This window comes from Dermacentor silvarum, chromosome 4 (genome assembly GCF_013339745.2).
Source record: "Dermacentor silvarum isolate Dsil-2018 chromosome 4, BIME_Dsil_1.4, whole genome shotgun sequence".
Taxonomy (NCBI): Eukaryota; Metazoa; Arthropoda; class Arachnida; order Ixodida; family Ixodidae; genus Dermacentor; species Dermacentor silvarum.
The window spans coordinates 127,976,010-128,000,866 of NC_051157.2; the positions used below are offsets into that span (position 1 = coordinate 127,976,010).

General features: G+C 47.4%; 1 protein-coding gene across 1 annotated transcript in view; it reads left to right on the forward strand.

Moving 5' to 3' along the window:
• LOC119448891 (gametocyte-specific factor 1-like) overlaps positions 1-24,857 on the forward strand; it is a 77,308-nt gene that overhangs the window by 47,915 nt on the left and 4,536 nt on the right. The window contains exons 7-9 of the mRNA XM_049666064.1: positions 9,624-9,672; positions 16,776-16,901; positions 21,424-21,527. Of these exons, the coding sequence (XP_049522021.1) occupies positions 9,624-9,672; positions 16,776-16,901; positions 21,424-21,521 (273 nt within the window). The 3' untranslated portion in view covers positions 21,522-21,527. The remainder of the gene's footprint in view (positions 1-9,623; positions 9,673-16,775; positions 16,902-21,423; positions 21,528-24,857) is intronic.

Here is a 24,857-nt window from a genome sequence, read left to right on the forward strand (position 1 = left end):
TTGCTCCCCAGGCCCTCCAGAATGTTCAAGGGATAAAAATTCTGCTCGATAAAATGTTCTTAAGGTATTGCTCTCAAACTTTTATTGAAGAATCGGGGAGACATTCTAAACATTTGTGCCAATTGTCATCAAAATCCGTGAAGAAATAAGGAAGTTAATTTTCAAACCCAAGTCCCCCCTTAATTCAAACACACTGGAAAGTTCTGGCGAGAATCCATACATTGCTGGGGGTTGAACACTCATTTAGTCAGAACACAAAAAGCATGCCTATTCAGTTAATTTGACCCTCACTGACCTCCATCATTGCCACCTCATGCGCACTGTTACTTAAACGTTAAAGAGGCATTCAGCAGGCTGCTTTACTGCTTCTCTAGGTGTGAAGCTGTTTTATTTTTATGCTTTCATGGCCAACGCTCCATCCACTTGTGAAGCCATCTGTTCTCACTTGTCTGGTCGTAGCACGCTCCCATATTCAGCAATCCGTTCAGCATGGCGTCTCATGGCAGTTAATGTTTTCTATTGAAGCCGAGAAATACCGTATTTACTGCTGTAAAGAACCCAGTCGCATAATGAACCCCCCCCCCCCCCCCCACACACACACACTTTTGTCCTTGAGAATTGACCTATATTTAGTGGTTTGCGAATATGGAATAGATTGCGAGTCGACAATTGAATCTAATCATGAACGAAACTTCAAGTAGTCAATAGAATATTGCAATTTTTCACAATATTTAATGCTTACAAGATTTTGGGCAAGAAATACGGTTTTGCACATGCTCTGGAGTCTCTTAGCATTGCGTAACAAGAATGTAGCAAGCTATCAGTAACTTGCACACATAATAAAGATATATACAGTATGTTCTACTCTGAATTAAGGGAACTTCAAATTAGTATGCTAGCACCGATTACAGATTAGGATATGAAGGTCTGGAAAACATTTTTTTACAATTAGAATGTCTGTTGAATGGAATCGCATGCTTTTCTTCCTCTGAAGCTAATGAATTAGTGACATTGTTTTATGAAATGCCAACGAGGTTGTCAGTTTAATAGTGGACCTGGGCTTTACTACAATATTGCATATAAAGTTATGCTTTTCAGTTTTTCTCCAAAATACGGAAAGGCTATCCGAACTTTACACCAGGTGGGTTATCTTAAGGCCAATCTGCGTGACGAGACGAAACGACCGCGCATCATGCAACTCGATCGTCGCTACATGCGTAGCATTGTGCGGTTCAACTGCGGATGGCGCCAGTGGTAAAGTGCCGTTTCAGTGTCAAGTTTGCTGGTGATTTGCCACCTGTCAATTGTTCCAAAATCTGAAGCATTTGCCCGGTGTCCTCGATAAACTAAATAAGACACATTGTTTATGTTCGCTGAAAGTAAGGGCCATGTAATGGGTGACGCTTAGGCAAAGTGCAATGTTTGTGGGTTAAACATGGTCTCTGCAATACAGTCGAATCCACTTATAACAAATATTCAAGTGCCACTAAAATTCTATTGTTATAACCAATAATCGTTTTACAGTCAAACCTCGTTAATACGTAGTTGGCCGGGAACGACGTTTAGGTACGCAATAAACGATGTACGAATTAACCGCCAATGCCAGTTTAGTGGCTACTTACCGGCCGGAAAAGAACTACGTCACGATGCGTCACAGTGTTCCAACACACGCACTGAGACAGGATTTATTTCCGGGTAGGCAGCAAAAAAACGGTAATCTTCGCTTGCTGCCGTGGCGGCCTTGCCGCGATGACAGCATTTTCGAACTCGATAAGGCCACCAGCCAGTTGTCCATGAGGCCCCGCTTACTAAATTAACAAGCACGGTGTAACGCACCCACTGGTAAAAATGAACACGTCTCGCTTGGTGGCCGCGGAAATTCGCTCTCAAACTCTGGAGTGAGGAAGCGCGGCTGCAGCAGCGAGCGTGCCGTTTCTCGCTTCAAAGCGAACTAGATGTTGAAAGCACCGCGCATACAAAGCCACGTGCACTAGTTGCACTTTATCTGCAGATCACTTTGAAGGTGAGGCCTGCGCGGGCGCACCCTTTTTCCACGTCCCAGGTGGCTTTCAAGATACGGCGGCCACCGCCACAGTAAACTCCCCCGCCGTGCCTCACGCCCGACAGAAGCGCACTTCCGCCTCGCCTTTCTCTCTCGTGTGCGCGAGATTGAGTTAGCTGACCCTCACTAGCTTTCACTCGCACACACAGCGTACGGCGCACGGCGACAATGTTGCCGTGTTTGGACTTTATATGGAACCTCAAGGCGACGTCTATGGTGACGGCAGAAATGCGCTTCCCAATAAAATGTGCTTCTGCGCGGTTACTACTTGAATAGGGGAGGCGTAAACTCGGAAAGACTCATGGGACGCGTCGTTTGCTCGGCGCTTCCGGTTGAACCGCTGACGGTCCTGGCGTACGATTCTCCCTTCGTGGGGCCGGTCGCGCTTGCTCTCTCTGCACTTTCATCACAAGGCTTTAGATATCTGCCCACGCTGCAGATTTCTAGAGCTTGTGACGGTCGCATCGATGACTGATAGGCAGTCATTTAAAATAATTTTTTCTAGCCGAATTGACCGAACACGTGAATTAGGTATGCGTGCTGTCGCAGTCGCGGGCTTATCTTGAATGACGAGTCGCACTTCCTTGTTCTCAAGTAAATTCTGTTCTTGCCAACGACAGAACCCACCACAGCTTCGCTGGCTTCCATCTGCACAGTAGTGGAATGGGGATCTGATTATTTTTTTACTTATTACATCTTAATTGCACTAGGCTGATTTGATCAAACATGCATGGTTTAGTAGTGGAGGTCTTATAGGTGGGCAGGCAGTTACAATCCAAGCTTTTTCTTGGCACGAATGTCTTGGAACAACATTTAAGCGAACACCTTGCATAGTATAGCGACCTTAATTTAGTGCTCAGTGCAAGATGAGCAAGGTGCATTGGGAGGATTTGAAAGGCGTAGACCGTAATTTTTCTTGTATATTTTGTGAAAGGTGCATAAGACAAGAAACACTAGCCTAACGATCAGAAAGCTGCAATTTTACTTATAAAGAGACTTCGAAAGCATATTACCACAGACCCAAGCGTGCGCAGAAGTCAACTGCAGTCAACTAACACTTCTAGCATACCTCACGTTCCACTATCACACAGTGTCCCACAAAGTGTCCCACTATCACAAAGTGTCCCAAACACAAGGGGTATACTGCAGCTTTGATCGCGTTAACATTTGTTATAAATGTATCTAGACATTTATAACAAATGTTTTGGTGAATTTGGAGAAAGAAATACTACATTAACACATTGTTAATCCATGCCGACCGCGTGGTTAATGTTTTGTTATTAAGCATGTTCCATGAAATATTGTCAGTAACGTGGACAGCAAGTTATTTTACAAAACAACACATGCATGATTCATATGTAAACGTCGCAAAACCTATAAAGGTTCACTGTAAAATGATATAAAATTCCTAGTATGTCATACCAACGTGTCCAAGCATCTATGTTATCAGTGGTATAAAAGTTCGGAAAGCTAAATGTGTGGAAGGTATATTTTTTGAAGGAAAGGTTCTTAGCTGTACACGCGTGTGCAATGCGATTTATCAAAGAACACGAAAGGCGAACATTTTAGTGTACATGACAGGCTCTAGCACAAATCTGATATTCACGATTGAAATGTTACAAGATCACTCACATCGTTGATCCGAACAGAATTCACTTGAGAGCAAGAAAATGCAACTCGTCATTCAAGATAAGCCTGTGACTGTGACAGCACGCATACCTAATTTATTTGTTCGATCGATTCGGTTAGAAAAAAATTATTTTAAATGGCTGCCTATGCTCAGATATCATGGTCAGTTATCGATGCGACCATCACAGGCTCTAGATATTTGCCGTGTGGGTGGTACCTTGTGATGAAAGTGCAGATAGAGCAAGTGCGACCGGCCCGCGATCGGAGAATCGTGCGCCGGAACTGTCAGCAGTTGAACCGGAAGTGCTGAGCAGATGACGCGTCCCATGAGCCTTTACGAGTTTACGCCTCACGTATTGGATTCAGCGGCAAAAGCGAATTCGCACCCCCTACTGGCAGCTTCTCCGCGTTACCGGGTGCTAATCTTGAAGACCATGCTTTCGTGTGCGGCAATCGGCAACAGCTCTGTGAGCAGGAAATACGTCATGGTGGCCATGTTTTCAGGTCGCTATCGCTGGCGACTGTTGTCCGGGCGTCGCAACTCGAGAATCGAACGTCTGCGCACATCAGATTTTCCCGATTTTGTGCCTATGCGTGTAAACAAGAAAAATAGTACGCACTAACTGTTTCGTGGACAATGATCGACTACGGCTTAAGTGGTCAGCCAATACATGGGGTTCAATGAGGGCTGGGTGGGGAATCGTCGCGACTACGCTTAAACCGCAATTACAGATTAACGAGGTTGACTGTAACCGGGTTCCATGAAAAAAATCAAAATAAAGGGATGGCATAGCTGTTGTGAGAAAACTACAGCCGACGACCGATAATTCGGACTTCACGGGGAACGTAAATAAGTCCGAACTATCGAATGGCCAAAAAAACAAATGTGCCCAAAACAGATAACTTTATTTACGTTTGAATGCCCCTGTGCAAGAAAGAAGTGGTCGATTCGTTGCCACACACACTTACGCTTACATGCAACCAAGTACGCCAATATTTCTGTCGGTTTTCTGTTGTCGCTGTACGTTGAGAGCAAGGACTGCAAATGCTCGAGTCGGATCCGCACGGCACGTCGCCATCCGAGTTAGTCGCTGTTTGACGGTGGGAGAACTTGCTCAATTATTTTGTTGTCCAGTTCGACACACAGCACTGCGCTGTCGACGTCTGCAAAGTCTTCAAATGTAACGGCGGCAGGAATCAACACACCGCAGCCAAGCAAGTCATCAATGACGTCCGCATTTCAGCTCGTTGTGGGAGGCAGCAGTTCAGGCTCTTCAGTTGCGGAGTCGGGGTCATTCCGAGTGCGACTCAAGACTCATCTAGAGTCGGACTGCGAGGGGACCGTTGGTGCCATTTGACGCTGCCTGTCAATAACTTCCGAAGAAAGACTTCTTGAAGCCAGCAGACCGCTGTCTGGAACGCCAACTAAACAAACAGAATGGTGAGAGCGGGCCATGCGCTGGGATGCCGGAATAGGATGTGATGATCGCGATGTTGATGCGACCTCACAATTCGGGCAAAGCCTCCAAGATCAGCATTTGTAATTTAATCTGAGGCGTAGTGCTGCGACCGAGACAAGGGCTCGGGGATTACCGTTTTAGGTGTAATCTCTGAGGCCATACTTGATGTCCGTATCTCTGAGGCCATACTTTATGTCTCATTGAAGTTGCCAGAGGAGATAATAGCGGCAGAATCCGGATAATCGAATGTAGAGCTGGTAGCTGTTCGAAATATCAGTCTTTACACATTAAGTCTACGGGGCCATTGGTGGTGCCACGAAGCTGTCCGAATTACCGAGCATGTCTGGATTGTCGGCGTCTGATTTATCGGTGGGCGACTGTATAATGGCGGGTAGGCTAGTGCCCTCCTCACCACCTTCCTCCATCCGGCTGCTGATTGTGTTGACTCGTTTAGCTGTTTAACTCTGCTTCCCGCGCGCTCACACCACGTGTAACACGTTGCGGCTGTCGCATTGAAGAATGGCACTGCTATAACTGAAAAGCGGGGTCACGGGCGGCAAGTGACATGCGAGGTCCGCCAAGGCATCGCCTTGGTGGCCTCAAAAGGGGCATTTAAAAAAATTCGAGAAAGTTGCCGTGGCAGCCCCTCAGCTTGGGAAGTCCAGAAGAAACGCTGGGGCGAGATCGCCCTGAGCATCTTGCCACGTACTTCTCGCTGGCTTGCACGAGAAAACCCTGTGTCAGTCAGCTTTGCTTGCTTTACGCAAAGCTTGCAGACATCCTTTTCTAAGGCATCCCGGGGCTCCATGTAGTGCAGCGAAAGTCCCTCGCGAAAACGAAGCTCTGGAGGGACTGAATAATCTGCAGGGCCTCCTGCGAAGGCAGCCGGCCCTACTGTGTCATTGCTGCTGTCATCGTTATCTGATGCAGGCACGTTCGGGACTATCGCCTTATCGGTTAAAGCACTTTGTTTCCAAATCTAAAGCAGTGCGCTTTCTTTTTACCGGCAATGATCAGTCTCCTTCCGTTTCGGCAGTGAGTCAAACGAGGCCAAGAAACCACGTGGCCAGGAATGACTTCGATGCAACCAACAAAGAGGAGCCCGAGCGCCTTAAACCGTTGGTAGAACTGCGCGGAATGATGCAGCGCCACAGCACTATTAGGCTATCAGTGTAGTCGGCGTGGTCCATTCGTGTTTCAGAAGGTGGTGCGGCGTAGAACTTTGTTTTCGGAACGGTGGAAGGGTGACGGGAGAGAGTCACGCGAAGCTGGCGATGTGGAGAAGGCTGGAAAACAGCGCGGCGACTTGTGGCAGCTCGAATTTCTTTTCCTTTTTTGAAGGATTTCGCATTCCATCACCTTTCAGCATGGACACCCAGTGACCAGACTTCATCGTTATAACCAATAATGCAGCCTGGGGGCGTTGTAGTAAGCGGGTTATTTCACCATAGAAAACATGCAAAAGTTGACGGTGCAGCAGCTTCTTATTGTTATAACCAATATATAGTTAAAACTCGTATTGTTATAAATGGGTTCAACTGTATGTATATGTGTCTTTCTAGAGGCACAAAGTTTAGCCTGCTGCCATCAATCATGTGAGGAAAACTATGATCATTTAGTTTGCAAAGTGAAATGCCTGTGAATTAAATGTAACTTTTGTGAAAATTTTCAACATGTACTCGAAAGAGTTAATTGGCCATTGTACGATATGCTTCCCGGTATCCTGATGAAACTCTGCATCACACACAGGTTTTATTTGGCGAAAATAAGGGGCACGTCATGAGTCATGTGCAGACAAAATTGAAAGTGTTTTGTTTCATCACGTCTTTTTCAATAAATTGCCTAATCGAGCGCTCCAAGGCATATATGATTGACTTTTACTTGCAGTGCAAAATTACGCATGCGACCGTGGCACAACTACAAATGCCACCAAGAACAAACTCAACAACAATTGGTGGATTGCTACTGCAAATGTGCTTGCGATCTTAAATGCGTGTGGATCAAATACAGCTTTTGCAAAAAATTTTAAAACAAGTGTTTGCAAGTGTCACGCTACTATGGCTAAATGGGTAGGTGTGCCGACCGGCGCCTCTGGAGCGTAGTTCACCGCTTCTCCGCATCATGACGCAAAATTGGCGCTGCGGTCAGTAGAACGGTTCTGCAGCGCACGTCGTCTGCCACAGGGGGCTGGCGGACTGGCGGCGAGCAAAAAAAATAAAGCCCGTATTGGAATAGTTGTATGTCGTCTGTTCGTGTCAGTTTTAAAGGTGAAAAGCTCCGCATCTCTCGTACTGTTTGTAAGTTCCTAAGCGATGTGGAATGTTCCAGGTAGGAAAGATGACCGGCGAGATTAGCGGCGCCGTTGCTCCACCAAAGAAGACCACCAAGGAGACCTACTGCTTCGCTCCAAACTGCAAGTTGGGCTCTAAATTTGTGAGAAAGACAGCGGAATTGTTCCGCTGTCTGACAGCGGAAATGTTCGCCCCGAGTTGCTCAGCAGCTTGCTCAGTATCGGTACGGTGGCTAGATTGTATCGGCGACGTTAATGAGCAAGCGGTACACCGAAAAGCGTACGTCCATGAGCTCCTCGACATTGGAAATTTGCAAGCCGCACATGAGGTGCTCAGCGCCTGCGACATAGAGCACCGCTGCGCTGCTACAGGGAAAAGAAAAGTGATTCTAGGCTGATATTCTATATAGCAGGCAATGTAGCAAGGAAGTTCCTGCAAAGAGCCAAGTGCTCCGATTGCTCAGGGACATTACTGAATTCAACAGAATGAGTAGGTCAGGGCTGTTACTCCCTTCTGAAGCACTAAAAAAAACTGGTAGCATCGCTCGAAGACGCCTTCAAGCTGTGCTTCAGTTTAAATTAGTTAGGAAGGAACAGTGTATCGCCGACTTTGCATCCTTTCTGCAGCTGAATTCCCCGAATTTGATCGGCTGTAAGTGGCACAAGAAAGAGCTCACAAACGATGTTGTGAAGTTCTATTCAATTACACGCCTTTACTTTCTTGTCAAGGGCAATAACATGGCGCGCGAAAGCAACAAGGTGAAGAGGAAGCACCTGAAGATGAAGCGTGTGCTGTGAACAATGCTATGATGTGGTGGCCCAACGTTGCGGCCTTGCTGGCGCTAGCTAATTTATGTTGGTGTGTCTGCTGACTCAAGTTACGAGAGCTTTTCTTGTATTTTAAATATATTCACGAATCTAGTCCAAGACATATTGCTTTATTTTATTACAATGAAACAGTGAACCATATGCACTTACCAACACAATTCTTCTCGCACCAATTTAGATACTGTAACTGACGCAGCAATAAAACAATAGCTGGATTTCTCGAAATTGAAACATTAGAACTCGCTAAATATCATCTAAACACGGTTCCACATGCCGTATAAAACCATTGCAGTATTGTTTTATGCATGGAAAAAATGCATTTACGTCTTTAATGCAATGGGCTGGAGCGCCGCATTTATATCAATAAATGTGACCGATTGCCAAGCTAGAAAGTTTACTTCAGCATTTCGTTTTTTCTGACTAGACGACAACAACAAGTTCCTCATTCTGGCTTGGCCTGCACTGCTCAGAACGGTATTATAACGCACACTTCAAAGATACAATCAGAGGCAAGCGATACTATCAGACACGCAGCTCGCCTACACAGCGCAGCCGCCGTTGCGCGCCGCTGAACCCTTCTACTGTCTGCAGCGCCAATTTTGCATCATGATGCGGAGAAGTGGTGAACTACGCTCGGTCGGCACACCTACCCATCTAGCCACCGTAGTCACGCTGCCGTTATGTGCCACATTTTTCAGTGTCCCGAAAAAACTGTTACACAAATCTTTATAATTAAAACAAATGGGGGAACGTCTTAAGTGCAACGTGTCCCAAAAATTTCGCGTTACTGGCTGGAGCATTACAACAAAAATTGAAGCCTCGTTATTTCAGTATTTCTATGCGTGATACGATGGTCGCTAGGTATAACTGTGTTTTAGTAACAATGCATATTTTAACCTGCTGCCTTGGGGGAACTGTACACACCAACAAGATCACATTTAGTGAAAATTAGGGCAACGTTATTGCCAATGTTTGCGCTAGGTAAAATCTGTATGGAGGAATTGCTGCATTCGTAATGAAATTTTTCCAAGTGCCCGAAGGCGTTATGTGCTGGATAGGTTTCAAACAGACCAGTCACATAGGGGCAACGCTTTAAAGTGTGTGATTTAATTACGAGCAGCTTTTGTTGCAACTGTTCAAAAGAAACTGCTTTGCTGGAAATTCTGCTTTGCTGGAAATTGGCTTGCAATTCTGCAAGGTTTCACAAGTCTGCAGTTCTCTTTTGTGGAGATTAGTCGTGTTCATACCTCCATTTAACGCGAAGGAATAAGTCGAGAATATCACCAGGAAAGAATATCTGTAAAACTTTTATTCTCCGCCAGACCTTCATCTTGTTCTCTCCTTTTTTTTGCAGGTTCTTCTGCAGCTGAAGGCAATGGAGGAAGCCCTGAAGAAGAAGTATGGTGAGTGGACGGGCCATTTACAAACTATGTAGGGGCAAAACATCAAGCCTAGTGGGTTGTCATTGTTTAGAGAGAGAACAGCGAAAAATGGTAGACTCTAAGGGAGACAAATATGCAGGGGCAGATTAGCAAGCGCAGGTCTCCAGTGCATTCACTGCACAGTGCGTAACTGCAGGCCTGTGCCGCCAAGATGAAGATTGGATGTGGCATTTCTTTGCCTCTCGATGGCCGTGAATGACCACAAACCGTACACCTTGGTGCCTTTAACATACCTGCCAACTCTTGTATTTTCTATGAAGTTTATTTACTTCGGCTCGGTGTGCAATTTTGCAAATGTTGCATCAAATTCTGCGAAAAATCTGTTCATGAAAAGTATCGCTCGTTGGCCTCTGACGCTCTCTACCGTTAATTCTCATGAGGGCAGGCCAAATTGGTGACAACAAATTCAGTTTGCTGCGGCTTGTGCACTGCAGAGGTCTGGCAGGTTCTTTGTTGGCTTGGTCTACCCAGTTGTCACTGCCAATGAAAGCAAAAAGATTGGTCACCTGCTTTCAGCTAAAATGATTACATACCTGCCAACTTTTACGAATTTGTCATAAAATTTCCCTATTTTTAGAGCTTCTTTACGGTTGTTGTATTGACAGCAATAATTTTACTTTCAATTTGTGTCGAGTTTAGGGCAACACTGATCTTAAAGCATACAAAAACAGTCACCGACAAACTTTCTAGAGCGTTTATTTTTTTCCTTTATTTGCTCGGTTGGTCGTTCCTACCCACTGCATCGCCCCCCTTCTTCATGAGTACCATAAGCATATTTCCGTCTGTGGCAACTAGAGCAAAATGCTTGCTCACAGCATCCCTACAGAATGTCTGCAATTTAAAAAAACATTTAAGCAGTTGACATTAGAATACAATAATCTTGAGTATTTTTTACCAATTTTTAGTACATTCTGGGTTTGAAGTACTTTTCAGATTTTAAGGTTGGCAGGTCTGTTGGTAGGCATTAACTAATAAAGTACGCTTCCTTCTACTGAGCTGACGTGTGGTCAACGCATTCACTGTATACTAAGCTCTGCCTAGCAGACGCTGCCGCTAAAGGAGTCACTAGTTGGGTCACCACAGGGGTCGGGCAGGTACGTGCCGACTGATCAAGTTCGAGTTATCTGGCGAATGCCAATTTTAAGACTGAAGTAACGAAACTTTGGGCCCATAGAAATGCATGCGTGCTGGCCAGCACCTTCAGTCGACTTCGTTAACCAAAATATAGTAACAACCGGAGTCAAATTAACACGTTCACTGTGGCATAGGCCACCGGTGGCTCACTGCAGTTATTGCGCACGGTACAGCTGTACAGGCCTTTCTTTCAGTGTGCTAGCGACATCCTCGCTAGAAATCAACAAAGAAAAATTTACAGGACGCGCTTTGCTTTTAACCCTTTGCGGTCATGTGTCGGGCCCACGCCGCCATGCGAAAATATCTGCTCCGGTCACATGTCGGGAAGCGCCCAACGTGCGCGTTTGCTGGCATTCTCCGTTTATTTTGACAGGGTTCGCACAGCCCCTTGAAATCCTTGAATGTCCTTGATATTGACAGTATAAGTTCAAGGGCCCTTGAAACTACTTGAATACCCGTGGCCTCCTTGTAATCCTTGAAAATCCCGTGGGATTTGTTCCGCTAGAGGAAAATAACGATGTACATCCGCAAGTCGTGCTGATATTTAAGGCCCTTTCGCTTACGAATGCCCGTGAAAACAAGCTGTGTTGACTAAAGGGCAACATCAGGAAGTTTCGGTTTTAAATCTCGCAGCCCCTACGTCGTCTGGCAACTAATATGCATTGGAAATCCAATCCAATGCGAGACATATCGCTCGCTCGGCTTGCGTATAGTGCCTAGAATATACTCTAGTGTGCCGTCCACCGAGAGTCTCCAACGCGGGACGGTGGCGCGGGCTGTGATGCCTGCCGCCACGGGCCACCAGACGGCGATGCCTGTCGGCACCATGCTAAATCCTGCGGTGTTCGACTCGCGTTTGTTTGCGATGCGTTGATTGCTACGCGTCGATTGCAATGCTTAGTTCATTTCTCGCCTTGCTGCCGCTTTCGTTGCAGTCTTTTCTTATTGTGAGTGGGTTTTTTGCATCTATGTGTGCACTCGTCTGTCTAGAGAAACTTTGAACAGGTCGCGAAATCGCGATTTTGCCAGAGACGCGGAAAGAAACGGCTCATCTCATTACCCAGCGCGTCCGCAGACCCCGAACGTATTGCGGATTGGGACAAGAACATAAGAGGCAGATCGCCGGGCAAATGGGGAGACTCGCGTCGTGTCTTGCCTGAAGTCCGCCCATGTCTCAGCATGGTCCGGCACAGTCTCGAAGTGCAGCGCACCAAGCAGCCGGCGGCGGCAGGCATCACACTCGGTGCTACCGCGACACCCGCTCTCGGCACACTAGTATGTGTCTTTTAGGTACTATAGTCGGGCCGTTTGTCGGCCTCGTGCGCGCCATTTCAGTGAAGTTTGCGTTGTGTGTTTACTTTGACAAGATGCCAGGCGGGAAGTGCAAGTTTCAGCCTGCGTGGCTGCAACATACGGACTATCGTCACTGGGTGAGACCGGAACCAAGCGATCCTTATCGAGCAATGTGCGCATTATGTCAGAAGACGGTCGACATTGCAACGATGGGGGAATCTGCCTTGAAGACCCACCAGAAAGGCGAAAGGCGACGAAGTTTCCGTCGAACAGCCAAAGAAAAAGAAGCGGAGATAACAGCTCTTGAAAGAGAAATTAATGCGAAAATAAGGCTCCTTTCCTAAGTCATGTGAGGAAATAAAATTACGCTAACACTCCTTGAATTCTGCCTTTTTGCATCCTTGAAATCCTTGAAATGTCCTTGAATTTCCAGCCAAATATTGTGTACGAACCCTGTTTTGAGTTTATTCGGGTAGGTTGGGATGTTTTCAACTACAAATTGCAGTTTCTTGTTGTCTACAGTTGAGGGCAGCACTTTTTGCAAGGGACTTGAAGAGATTTTCACGCGCAAATTGTAGCGCGTACTGCTGACCGTGTGGCGATGTTTTCTGCGAGGGCGTTTTATGGACGGGACTCGTGCGAGTCCGAGGATGATTTTAGTGCCGAGGAGGACTATTTGCCGCCTTCAGATGGTCATCAAGCGTCCTCGGATAACAGCATGTCAGAAGATACTGGTTGTGATGACCCAGGAGTGTCATCACAGTCAATGCTCAATACTATGCTCAAGTATCGCTGACAGCCAAGGGTATAGAGAAATGTTTCTCAAATAAATCCCCTAACATGTGTTTGTGTACTAGACCATTTTTTTCTGCATGGCGCCCAAAATGCACAGAATGGCTTCTGACCGGAATGACCGCAAACTGGGTAAAAGCTTATGACCGCAAAGGTTTAAGAGTGGAACGCGATAGCATTCAAAGATCCCTGGCTGCTTATCAGGCTTTTTTCTCGTATATTCAAATTACAATCCGACGCTATCACATCTGTAGGTTGTGGTTTATTTGTACTTTACGATTTTTCTGACGGATTTTACTTTGAGAAATTTAATTTTGTTCACTAACGCCTGATGGATCGCGAAGGCCTGCGCGGCCTGGCTGGTTCGAGATGATTATTTCCGCCAGGGACTCTGCTGAGCCCACGCCGACACTGGATTTTCTGCAACACGGGGCCCTTAACGCTACCGTGTGAAAATTATTTTTACTTCTGATCTGATGCGTTGTGGCACCATCTCTCTCCACCTTGTGAAAGTTTCAAAGAAGCACAACTCTCTGGTGAATTGCCAGTGGGTCACAGCGCACCAGAGGAATGTCACTTGTCATATATATACGGCCTGAAACTCTTTTTACCAGTCATAGAATGTCATCACTATTAAATTACATCGCCTCACAAACCTCGTGCCTAAAATTTATTGAATACTTCAAGCACAAGCAAAGTTTACCATACCGATGAGGTGGCTTTCTCTCTCCTGTAATTTCCACTAGCGCAATGGAAGCTCCAATACGGCAAGGGGTTGCAAGGGGCCAATAGCCCACTAGCATCGCCCAAAGTAGAGTGTACTAGATTGGGGGAGTGGGTCCAACGCAGGCTCCCCGCTGAGGCTTTTTTTAATGAATAGTTGGTGGCGCCACCATCACTGTCTTCCGAATGATTGGTAGTGTCTCCGACGCGACGACGCGACACTACCGCAGCTGCCTGGAGCTTTGACAGGCGGGTACTCGGTGGTGGCAACACTGATATTATTCCTCACCGATCTATTCTTAATAAAATGGAAAAAGAGCGGCGGAAAGAATGTAGCAAGCTATCAGTAACTTACACACATAATAAAGATATATACAGTATGTTCTTACTCTGAATTAAGGGAACTTCAAATTACAGTGTAGACCGTTTATAACGTAAGTCGCCGGAGTCTCGAATATCTGCACTATAAGCGGTACCGCACTATAACCAAAGCAACAATTTTCAAGGCCTGCACATATGCAAAACGTGCACCGAGCCGCCACACGTATGCGACAGTCAAGGAATGCGGCCAGAACGTTTGCATTCAATTTGCAGTCGAATCTCGTTAATTCGAACCAAATCACATGGCGGCGCCTCCGACCGGCATTGCTCCGGCACCACCATAGAGTAAAAGTTTAGGAGAGACACCTCAATGTCGCGCTCGAACAAAACAAAACAAAAAAAAGGAAAGAAAAAAAATGCGGCGGAAATTTCACCCACTCTCAAATCGCAAGGTCGCCGATTCTGCGTTGCGCCGGAACATGCGTGTACGTGCCGACGTCTCAGCCACACTACCGTAGCCATGCGTAGAAAATGGCAGTGAACCCTTCTTTCTCCTTTACGCTTCCTCTACTTCCTAGTCACGTGTTGACCTTGCACGCTGCGGCTACGGCGCAGAGGGAAGCAGCGGCGCTGTCCCAGGCCGGCCAACGAAAGTGCCTACGCCGGCAAATGCCCGCTTCCCGATAACGTCGGAAAACGAAAGTTCGGGGAGCTGGCGCCGGGCCGTCTGGAGCAGCGGCGGGCATGCACGGTGACAGTCGAAAGTGAGGGAGCTACGAGGAAGGGCGAGGGGAGCCACCGAAGCGGCGGAGTTGCCGAGGCGAAATCTGCTTCCCTGCTGCCCTCCTCCCTCACATTCCACAGTCTCCGCATGCGTCCTTCGCTGTGCCGTGTCGGCGCTGCCCGCTCCCCGAAGTCTTGTTTACTGCCGTTATCGTGAAGCGAGCGTTGGCCAGCGTTGGCAGTGTCGTGGCCCTCGCTGGCTATGCGCGCTGTGACATTTCACAACTCGCACTCAAGATTCTGGTTTCAGTCTCACTGGCTGTTCGTTCGCACCACGTGCCCTTCTCCTCCACTTTGTCTCTTTCTTCCTCGAGCACTCCTTGGGGCGCCCGTTTGAGGGGAGCGTTCACCGTCTCCGCTGACTTCCGTACTCCCAGGCAGCCGCACTGTAACCGGTATTTCGTTTCCCGCAACTTCACTATAAGCGATACGTGTATACATGGAGTGCTATGGGAAAATTAACGGGAGTCTGAAAAGGCCGCACTATATCCGGTCCTGCACTATAAGCGGTTACGTTATAAGTGGTGTATACTGTAGTACCAATGACTCTGCCGAGCAGTATCGCCCGCAGTTTCCAACGGCGCGACTTTGATGCGGCCCAATCGATTTCTATCACCACCCGTCACGGTGGCTCAGTCAGCTAAGGCGTTGCGCTGCTGAGCACGATATCGCTGGATCGAATCCCGGCCATGGCGGCCGCATTTCGATGGAGGCGAAATGCAAAAACGCCCGTGTGCTTGCATTGTAGTGCACGTTAAAGAACGCCAGGTAGTCAAAATTAATCCGGAGCCCTCCACTACTGCGTGCATCATAATCAGAACCAGTTTTGGTATGTAAAACCCCAGAAAGATGAAGATGACTTCTATCGCCACGCCGCCACAGTATTTTTCCACGTCGGGCGCCTCACTGCAAAGCATGCGCCGCCCCAGCCACTTGCCCCACTCAACCGTATTCCAGTACACTATAGCCGAAGCGCCGCCACGACCGGTCGTGAGCGCAGTGCATGGATGGAGTAAATGGAGAAAGAAAGCTTCTCGTTCCTCCACGGTGCAGCGTAATGCGCTGCTGCTAGGCGGCCGGTTGATAACATGCGTGCAATCATGGATGGACGCAGTGCCATATTTCAGCAGCGTGACGAATTATCTTACCAGTCATCGTTTTACCAATTCGCCTTTGACGAATCAGCAACTCGCGAATGCGCTTACACCGCGCTAAAAGCATTAATTACATTGATTTAGGTAAGGAATACAATGACACCCTTTGATTTGAGGCGACTTCGGTCTTTCTGGACATTTACATTCTGTTGAAACGGCGCAAAATACTACCGAAGAAGAAACGGGGAGTACACAGCAGTAGCATTGCTAGCTTCCAGCTGCGCCGGGGCAAGAGGTTTTTCAGAGTCGAGACGCGCGAGGATAACTCGCACGTTACATGCACACCACCAGAAAGTCCGAGCCCGGCCCGGGCCCGCGTCGAAACGAGCCCGGCCCAGGCCCGGGTCAAAAAGCCCATACCGTGCCCGAGCCCGGCCCGAGCTCGTGAAAAAACTTCCCTACCCGGCCCGACCCGGCCCGGGGCTTTCCGGTAAGCCCGAGCCCGTGCACTGCTCTAGTACACATGGTATCTTTCAGTTAAATTCCTGAAGGAAAAAAAAAACGAGTCAATGTACTAGTCGAGAGTAATCTACAAGTCACATTGGTTAGCAGTGACGATGCCCCCTTCCCTTTGTTTTCATTGTCCAGCATCGTTGCTGCTAACCAGCATGACTTGCAGATTACACTTGTCTAATTTAAAATTTTTGTCAGTGCTCTTCGTTTTTTTTTTGCCTTCAGGAATTTAGCTGCAGAAGTAATAAATTGTGTTGTGCCAATAAATTTTTTAGTTGTGAGTCAGTGCTGTGTCAGTGTGCCAATCTTTTGTGTCCTGTCCTTGCATGCGCATGCACTTGTACGTAAAGTGTGCATGCCTAATGCAATCTGCTAAGTGAGGCAACTGTAATCTTGTCCCTTTGCAAACAGGTCCAGGGGTGCTAGTTGACGACAGTGACTCTGGTGACAGTGATGACGAGCCGGACCAGTTCAAGAACCACGTGCACCGCATGGGACTGGGCCGTGGCTACGCTTCGGCTGCTGCTGCCAAGGCCAGTGAGTGTACCTCCTTAACTCCTTACTGACACACATGTTGACAAATAACTCGAGTTAATCGTTTAATAGCGAGACACAAAAGTACCTGCAGGAGATGCTAATTTTTTATCGAGATGTGTGAATACAGTTAAACCTCAATACAACGACGTTGCTAAAATCGTGAATTTGCTTCGCCATATCAAAATTTATTACATTGAAATTCAATCTTTTATGCAAATAAATACAGTTGCCAATGGATTTTTCTTACACGAAAGAGGCCACAATATTTTCCGCGTTGTTGGGTAGCCATTGAAGCATCCTGGTTGTAATCAACTGCTTTAGAACGGAGGTCTTTTTAAAAACACTACCAAGCATGCTACTTGGTCAAGTTTGTTGTTTGAAAACCATGTTTTTACGCACTTAGCCATATTAGTACTAGGCACAGAGGTTTCCACCTGGCGGAAGTTGTGCTGCAGATGCATGAAGAGGCAGCACAGTGTGGCTACTTGAGCTGATTTTGTCGGGTAGCCGTAAGCACCAGGGGGGGCCCTGTGACAGTGCCCCTTGCCACTTTTGGTATGCTTCCCTGCATCGCAAATATGCTTCACTGCATTGCATTTTGTATGCTGTGCCGCATAACATGGCTGTACTGCGGCGAAGCTGACTTGAGAAACCGACAACAGCAATTTTCGGGGGTTTCAATATTTGGAATAGTCAGTGTCTTTCAAATCGAATTGTTTACTAACCGATTTGGATCAAATATTTGATGTTTTGCATATTCGCAGGCCGCTAGTGAAAAGGCACTGCTAGAAAATCACAGGCACGGAATATGTAGGCCAAGGGCAAAGCATATGTGCGTGCTTGAACTTGGGTCGTATTCATGAGGGATCACTTGAAAAAGATTCTTTCATTTTCACATTATTTCACGTGAGAAGCACAGGATGCTTTGACGGGTTCGAGATAGCGTTTGGCACTGTGCCAAGCATGCTGTCACTCCTAGTCACCAATGTCTTATGCTATAGACTTTTTCATCGGGTGAGGAGGAAAGGGCACGCGACGAGCCTTTGCTCCTCTCTGGCTTGTGCGAGCCGGTGCGGCGCGGCTTGAATGTGTTGCCGGTCGCACGCTGTGGAACGATTTGGAGGTGTTTTAGCTAGTTCTGAGTGCAGTTTACGGGATGTCAGTTCTTACGAGGTCGTCGAACAACCACTGTGTAGCCTTTAGGTGCAGCAGTAGCTACAGTATCTGGAAATTTCTCTTGGATGTGCTAAAATGCGACGCGCATCATCAGCCGTTGTATTGTGAACTACGTTGGATGTATTGGTTTTCACTCGACGAAGAGTTGTTGTAAAACATTTCCATCAACCACCGGCATCGTTCTCATGCATTTTAAGTCTAGTAGACTTCAAATCACTATGTCTACGTTAGCCTCCTGCAAGAGGCCGAAGGCTTTGCTCAACACAGTGAGCACTGCGGTTGGCAAACTAACATGATACACACAAGCTTCGTGCTTCGATCGGCATTGCCATTTTGCTCTGTAAGGACATAATTTCCGTAAGATGGGTGAATGCGTCGTAGATGGCTGAACTTACGAGACAGAAATCAAAAGAAAAAAAGTTCATAAGTCCGCCTTTTGCAGCAAAATAAAACAGAACACGGGATAATGACTAAATAAGACTTCGCGTGGTCGTGCCGCATGCTTGGACCACTTGGACCATGCGCTATATAGAACAGATCTATAACACAGCATTTAGTGCCTCGGAAGCTTGCCCAGTCTGCAGCTGGTCGTTCGACCACTCGAAAAGTGATTCGCACTGTACGGTATGCGGTTATTATTAACCAAAGTATTTTATTGGTGGGCGGAAACCTTGCCCAGCAAACAAGGCAGTCACACAATGTATCTACAGATAACTTGGACGCTTGTCAAAGTAAACAGCACAACTTATTCACCAGCGGAATGGTACCTATGCTGTTGGGATCATCAAATTTTTCGGAACTACTCGTTGCAGGTAAACCAGAGCTTAGAATTACAGGGCTGAGAATGTTGCAGTATGGTAACATTCGTGAAACGAATTTTCAGAAATACCTATCTGATATCCAAGGCTAATTGTAAGCTCAAACAAACGCGCAGACCTCGCGCTGGGTACTCCGTCCGCCCTAACTCCAGCAGAAGTTTACTCCAGCTGCTTAATTACTTCAGACTTGAATTCATTCACTACGCCTCACAGGCCACGCGAGTGTGACAAAAATGCACCAGGAACTGCCGCTTAGCGTATAACATGGCATACAACATAGGCGTTCGCCCAAGCCAGCATGCCAACTGCCCATAGATGGCGCCACTGCCTACGCAATGGCGGCGCGCATGAAAAAACAGTATATAGTCACACGAAATTGAAGGCATGTCTGAAAGTGACCGTCCAATAGTATGGCAAACCTTTGTTGGCCACTTGTCAAATAAAGTCACGTATGTTTCGGAGAATCCGGTATTCTGGACTCCCAATTATTCGGACGTTTTGGCGGTCCTCGTCAAGTTTGAATTATCGGTTGGTGACAATGATTGTAGATTTGGCTCCCACTAGCAGCGAGTTTTTTTTTTTTGCTTTCATTTATCTTTTCATTTATGTTTTTGTTTATTAAGAATGCAAAGCATATTGCTTATTTAACCTTCACTTGAAACTCTATTGTTATTTTCAATTTAAGCAACAGCTCAACCTCTGTATAACTACCATGGATACATTGAATTGTCGGATATAATGAAGTGAACTTAAAATATTTCTCAGTGGTATCTGTGTATAGTGAACAGATGCTTATAACAAATATTGGATACTACAGTTAAACCTGGATATAACGAAATTGACAAATTCCTGGAAAACTTCATTATAAAGAGGATTTCGTTATATGCAGGTTCGGCACGAAAATTCGAAAAAGAAACGCTTACCATATTTACTCGATTCTAACGCGCCATCAATTGTAACGCGCACCCGTTTTCCGTTTTCGTCGAAGCAGTCATAATTAGAATGTCACACCAGGTACTGGATGCGTGGACGCGTGTCGTTTCCCACAAGCGCAAGGCATCGGAAACGAAGAGCGAGCGTCACCATGGCATCGTAGCGTCGTATAGTGTTACAGTAGAACCCCGCTGTTACGTTCCCGGGGGCTGCATTTTCCCGACTGTTACGTCGTTTTCGGCCGGTCCCGGCACAGCTCCCATAGAACCCAATGCATTGGTAACCCCGCTGTTGCGTTGCAACTGTGGGACCGTTCCCGCATCATACGTTGCGAACTGCCACCCCGCGCCGGCCCGAGCGGCCATTTTGACTTTTCATGTCGCTTGGCTTGGTGGCTTGACGATTGCATTGGCCGCCCAAAGTGGCGGGGGTGACAACTATGACGTATTTCCGGTTTCCGCCAGCAAAAGTATGGCCTTTGAGATCCGTATTTGCTATATAAAGATGGTGTCTATGACGCATTGTGGCCCTAAAATTGGTTTTGGCTCATAGATATTCCGTATAAAGTCCAAGGGCGATAACGCAGTAGCCACGCGCCGTATGCTGAATGTGCGAGTGAAAACGTACGAGGGGAGCCGACGACCGCGTCTAAATCTCGCGCTCACAAGAAAAGCAGGGGGAAGCGCGTCTTCTTCCGTTGCGCTCGAGGCACCGGCGAGGGAGCGAAGGGGGAGGGATAGCGGGTGGCGTTGTACTGTACTCTGGCATCAACTGCGTTCTGCGCGGAGGCGTGCGGGCTGTATCTTGAAAGCGATCTGCGTTGGGGCAGAGTCTAGCAGTGTAGGTGCATCGGCGGCTTGTAGCTTTGTGCGTGCTGTGTGTTCTCGGCACTCAGTTTGCGTTGAAGCGACAGACAACAGCACGAAGGTCACTTCGCTCACTTCTCCAGCGGCGCTTCCGCACGCCGCCAGCGTTTGACAGCGCGTCGGCAACATCAACTCGAAAAGGAGAGAGTGCCGGCTTGGCGGGCTAGGCCAGCTGCAGCAAGCGGCAGGATCAGGTTTGAATGAAGGGAGGGGGAAAGGTCACGCCCGCGGCGGCAAGATCGCCGGGTCGAGGCGTGCAGGCCCGCCTCGCACACGTGCGCCCGCTTCGCATTCTGTCGCGGCGGAGAAGGTGCTTTCGGTTGCTGCTCGCGCAAAAATGACAAAATTTGGGCGAAATCTCTAGGTTGTCAGAGGGGAAAATTCTTTATATAGAGGGGGTCTCCCGCTACCACTTGGTTACGTAGAGGTCTCAAATACATGTGCTTCTATGGAGTAACGGCGGGGAATAGAAAAACTTCGTTATATCCAGGTTATATGGAGGTTCGTTATAAGCAGGTTTAAGTGTGTAAAGGAGGTATTTTCTTGCCGGATGGGACTGCGTTATAAAGGAGCTCAGCTGCTGTTAATTTTATTTGTGGCTTTTCTCAGCTTCATTTTCTGTTGGCTTCATGTGACTGTTGTGACCACAGCGATGCATAAAAGGAAAGGTGTGAAAACCTAATGCACTTCAATATGTTCTCCGATCCATCCCCCTTTCCATGTGAACAGAAGCTGCTCAAGCAAGCAATGGCGACTTGGATGTGGAAGTGCAGTCGCGGATGAAGCTCATGGGCCTTGGACGCGGCCGTCCTGTTCCCCGCAACTGATGAGTGGTGAGTTGTCTGCGCATCTGGATGCTGAATGGCTAGGGGACACCTTTCATGATTAGATCTTTTACAGGGACACTAAAGTGAAAAATGATGAGCTGTGTGAGTAGCTCACCCTTCCACAATACCTAAAAAGCCACTCTTAAAAACCAGAAAAAAAGAGAAAAATATTAAGATTTGTGGCGATGACGTTTTGAAAACGCCGAAAACAATTTTGATGATATTGTACAAATGTCTCAAGTCGTTGGGGTAGGTCCGCCTGATCATTAAGTGACACATTTAAGCACTCCCCATAAAGCGTGTAACTTATTATAAGGTTATTATTGCTTTCTTTGTATTCCTCCTCAGGGTTTGGTGCAGCATCTTCTGAGTACTTAGTCTAGAAAGATCCATAGATTTAGTTGGGGGTTGTTTTCCCATTATAGCCAGCATTTTGCTGACTTACAATGAAGATAGCAGTTTACTCAAAAACTATCCCATGCTGCCACACCATCGTTGATTCACATTAGGACAAAAATTGCTACGGTTGGGTGGCTGTGCTTAGCAAAGCTTTGTGTGGTGTCCGAAGGCTCTGATGTTGTGGTTGGCGGTCACGCCGTGTCTCATTTCCTCGTGCTCTTTGCAAGCGTCTATTAACCTAGTAATTCCCAGTCCCAGAAACCGCAATGAAAACAGGAAGACAAGCTGTATACTTGCATTTAAAACTCAAATAAAGATACAGACGCCATAAAAATAGTCACGAACAGCTTCTTGCACATAGGCAACACTGGGCAGTAATGGATCGTAATGTACAAGGAGAGCTAAATGTCAGCTGAGGTTACACTTTTTTTTTCGATTGCAAGAACGAAACAATCATTCGAACTGAATTGTCGGTTGGAGTTCTAAGCCTGGTGGAAGTGGGTAAAACAATTACGGTCTTTATTCAGGTACAGGTACACCTGGCACTTTGAGCAAGAAATAAAGGTGTAGCCCCGTTTGCACCTGGTTCTGCGCTTGTTCCAAAGTGGCCAATGCTGTGTTCCGTCCTTTTCGGACGTCTTGTGCTACTGCACTGAGGACCTTCTTGACAAGCGGGAGATTTTCCTTCGATGGTCATCCAGGTGCATGCTTTCTGTAAAGTACCAGTGCCGTCACAAGCTCGGAGAGAAAACTACGCAGAGGCATTGTGCTATTGCCTTGCTTTTGTGCATGACGTTTATGCAGAAACCATGCATTCACTGCGGCCACTTTGACCAAGGTGTGCCAGAAAATGTACATGTACCATCGCTCTGCCCGCATTTGAAAGCGATTACTGTAGCACATCCTGTCTAGGAGGTCATCACTGCCCATTGACACATTGTGACAATAGCAGGTTACTCAACTGCAATGTGTATCTTCTGCTTTTAGGGGCGAAGCTCCTTAGGGTGTGGGTCGTTCCCTCCTCTGTAGTAGTAGTAGTAGTAGTAGTAGTATGTAGCCACCTCTAGTTTATGAATTGCTCAATAGATGGCATTGTGTGTCCCTATATGTATGTATACGCATATGTATAGTATAACCGGAAGTCGACTTCCGGTTCCGCTTCCGGCTTCTGGAGAACGCTTCCGGCGTTTTTCTCGTCCATAGCTAGGTGTGCTGCGGTGCACAAGGGCGTTCGTTCCCGACGCGCGCTCTTTATCTCTCGTCCGTAGCTGTGGTTTACCCGAATGATCCCCCGGAGCTTCGCCCCACTCATCATCATTCACCCCGTGGATATGCTGTGATTTTTTTGTCCCATCTTTTTACGGTTGTTATTGGTTCAATGCCAACACAATTGGAAATGAGTGTCACTGGCCTGTTGTCAAACCACTTCACGGCAACCATGTTTTGCTCACCACACGACGCAGTGCAGAAGTCCAGTGTGCCACGATCTTTCTTTTTAATTTCTTTCCCATTCATCAGCTTGCATGAACGCAGTCTGTTCTCTCTCATAGTGCCAATGTAAGAGATTTTTGGGGTGGGACTCCTGCGCCTATTGCGCCATTTTGATACACATGCAAATTTCTGTGCCAAACAGAATTAATTGACCGAAATTGTGCCACGCTGCGCCAGAACGACTTTGGCATGTGCGCTCCGGCAGTGGCTGCGAAACAGCTAGCGGATTCATTCTCCGAAAATGAGCGCACCCGTTCACATTCCACACAACATGCGACGGCACCTCCCCATCACCACCTAGATAGCACAAGTCCTCTTCACTTCGATCCGTGATGTCATGCTACCTGGCTCGAAATTTTCATTGCCAAGCCTGGCGTGACGAAAGCGGTGACGTCGAAATCACTGCTGTTTACTCGAGAGCATCCCAATAGATTCTATGACAATCGGGCCAGGTGGCATGACGTCATGGATCAGAGTGAACGGGCCTTGTGCTATCTAGGTGGTATTGGCCTCCCGCACAGTCTAATTTTCGCGCTTACGACACGGGACTTTTCGGCGCTTCCTGCAAGTGACCGGCGCGCGCGGCCACTCCCGGCTGTTTTTGCTGCTGTCGGAACGGCCAGGGTGGCCAGTTCGCCCCGGTGTGCATCAGGGCGAACTGCGGCCGGTGAGATCTGCCTGTCACACAGTACAGAGGATTTCCCTGTGGCACGGCGACGTGACCACTCGGCGAGGAATGGTCGCGGCTACGCTCTGACATCCTTGGCAGCCTCACTGCCACTGATCACTCGCTACCGACATCGTCGCTAGGCCTTTTCCGGTTCACTTCGAATCTGTAGCAGACATCACATCAGAATGAACCGCCGACGCTCCCAAGCAGCAATATTTTGTTACCGTTGTTGCCGATTCATACCTGCCAAGTCTCCCAAATTACCCGGGAGACTCCTGGATTCGATGTTTTGCATATTCGCAGGCCGCTAGTGAAAAGGCACTGCTAGAAAATCACGGGCACGGAATGTGTAGGCCAAGGGCAAAGCGCCGGTGCAGCGTTGATGTGCTTTTTCTGCAGAGTGATAAACAGTGCTAACAAATGTTTGGCTTAATAAAGTTAATGCTAAATCATAGTTTAATTCCATTCCCAGTGCGCTTTTTTTTTCTGGCAGGAAAGTTTTGTTACCATCTTGAATTTTGGTGCCGTTCTTGTATAGCGCCCCCGCTAACTTTGCCGGTAATTTCGACTTGCTTGAGGGGGCTGCTTGCTCGGAATATTACGGTAGACACTAAAGAGTTTTAGTGGAAGATTGGCACGCAAATGTGATAAACGGTACTTGTGGCAACATCCGGGGGGGGGGGTATTCTGTAAGTGTCCACCTAGCAGACATGTCCATTTCAACTGCTGCTGAAGTGCTGCCCAGCCCAGCCAACTGGACGAAATGGACATGTCTG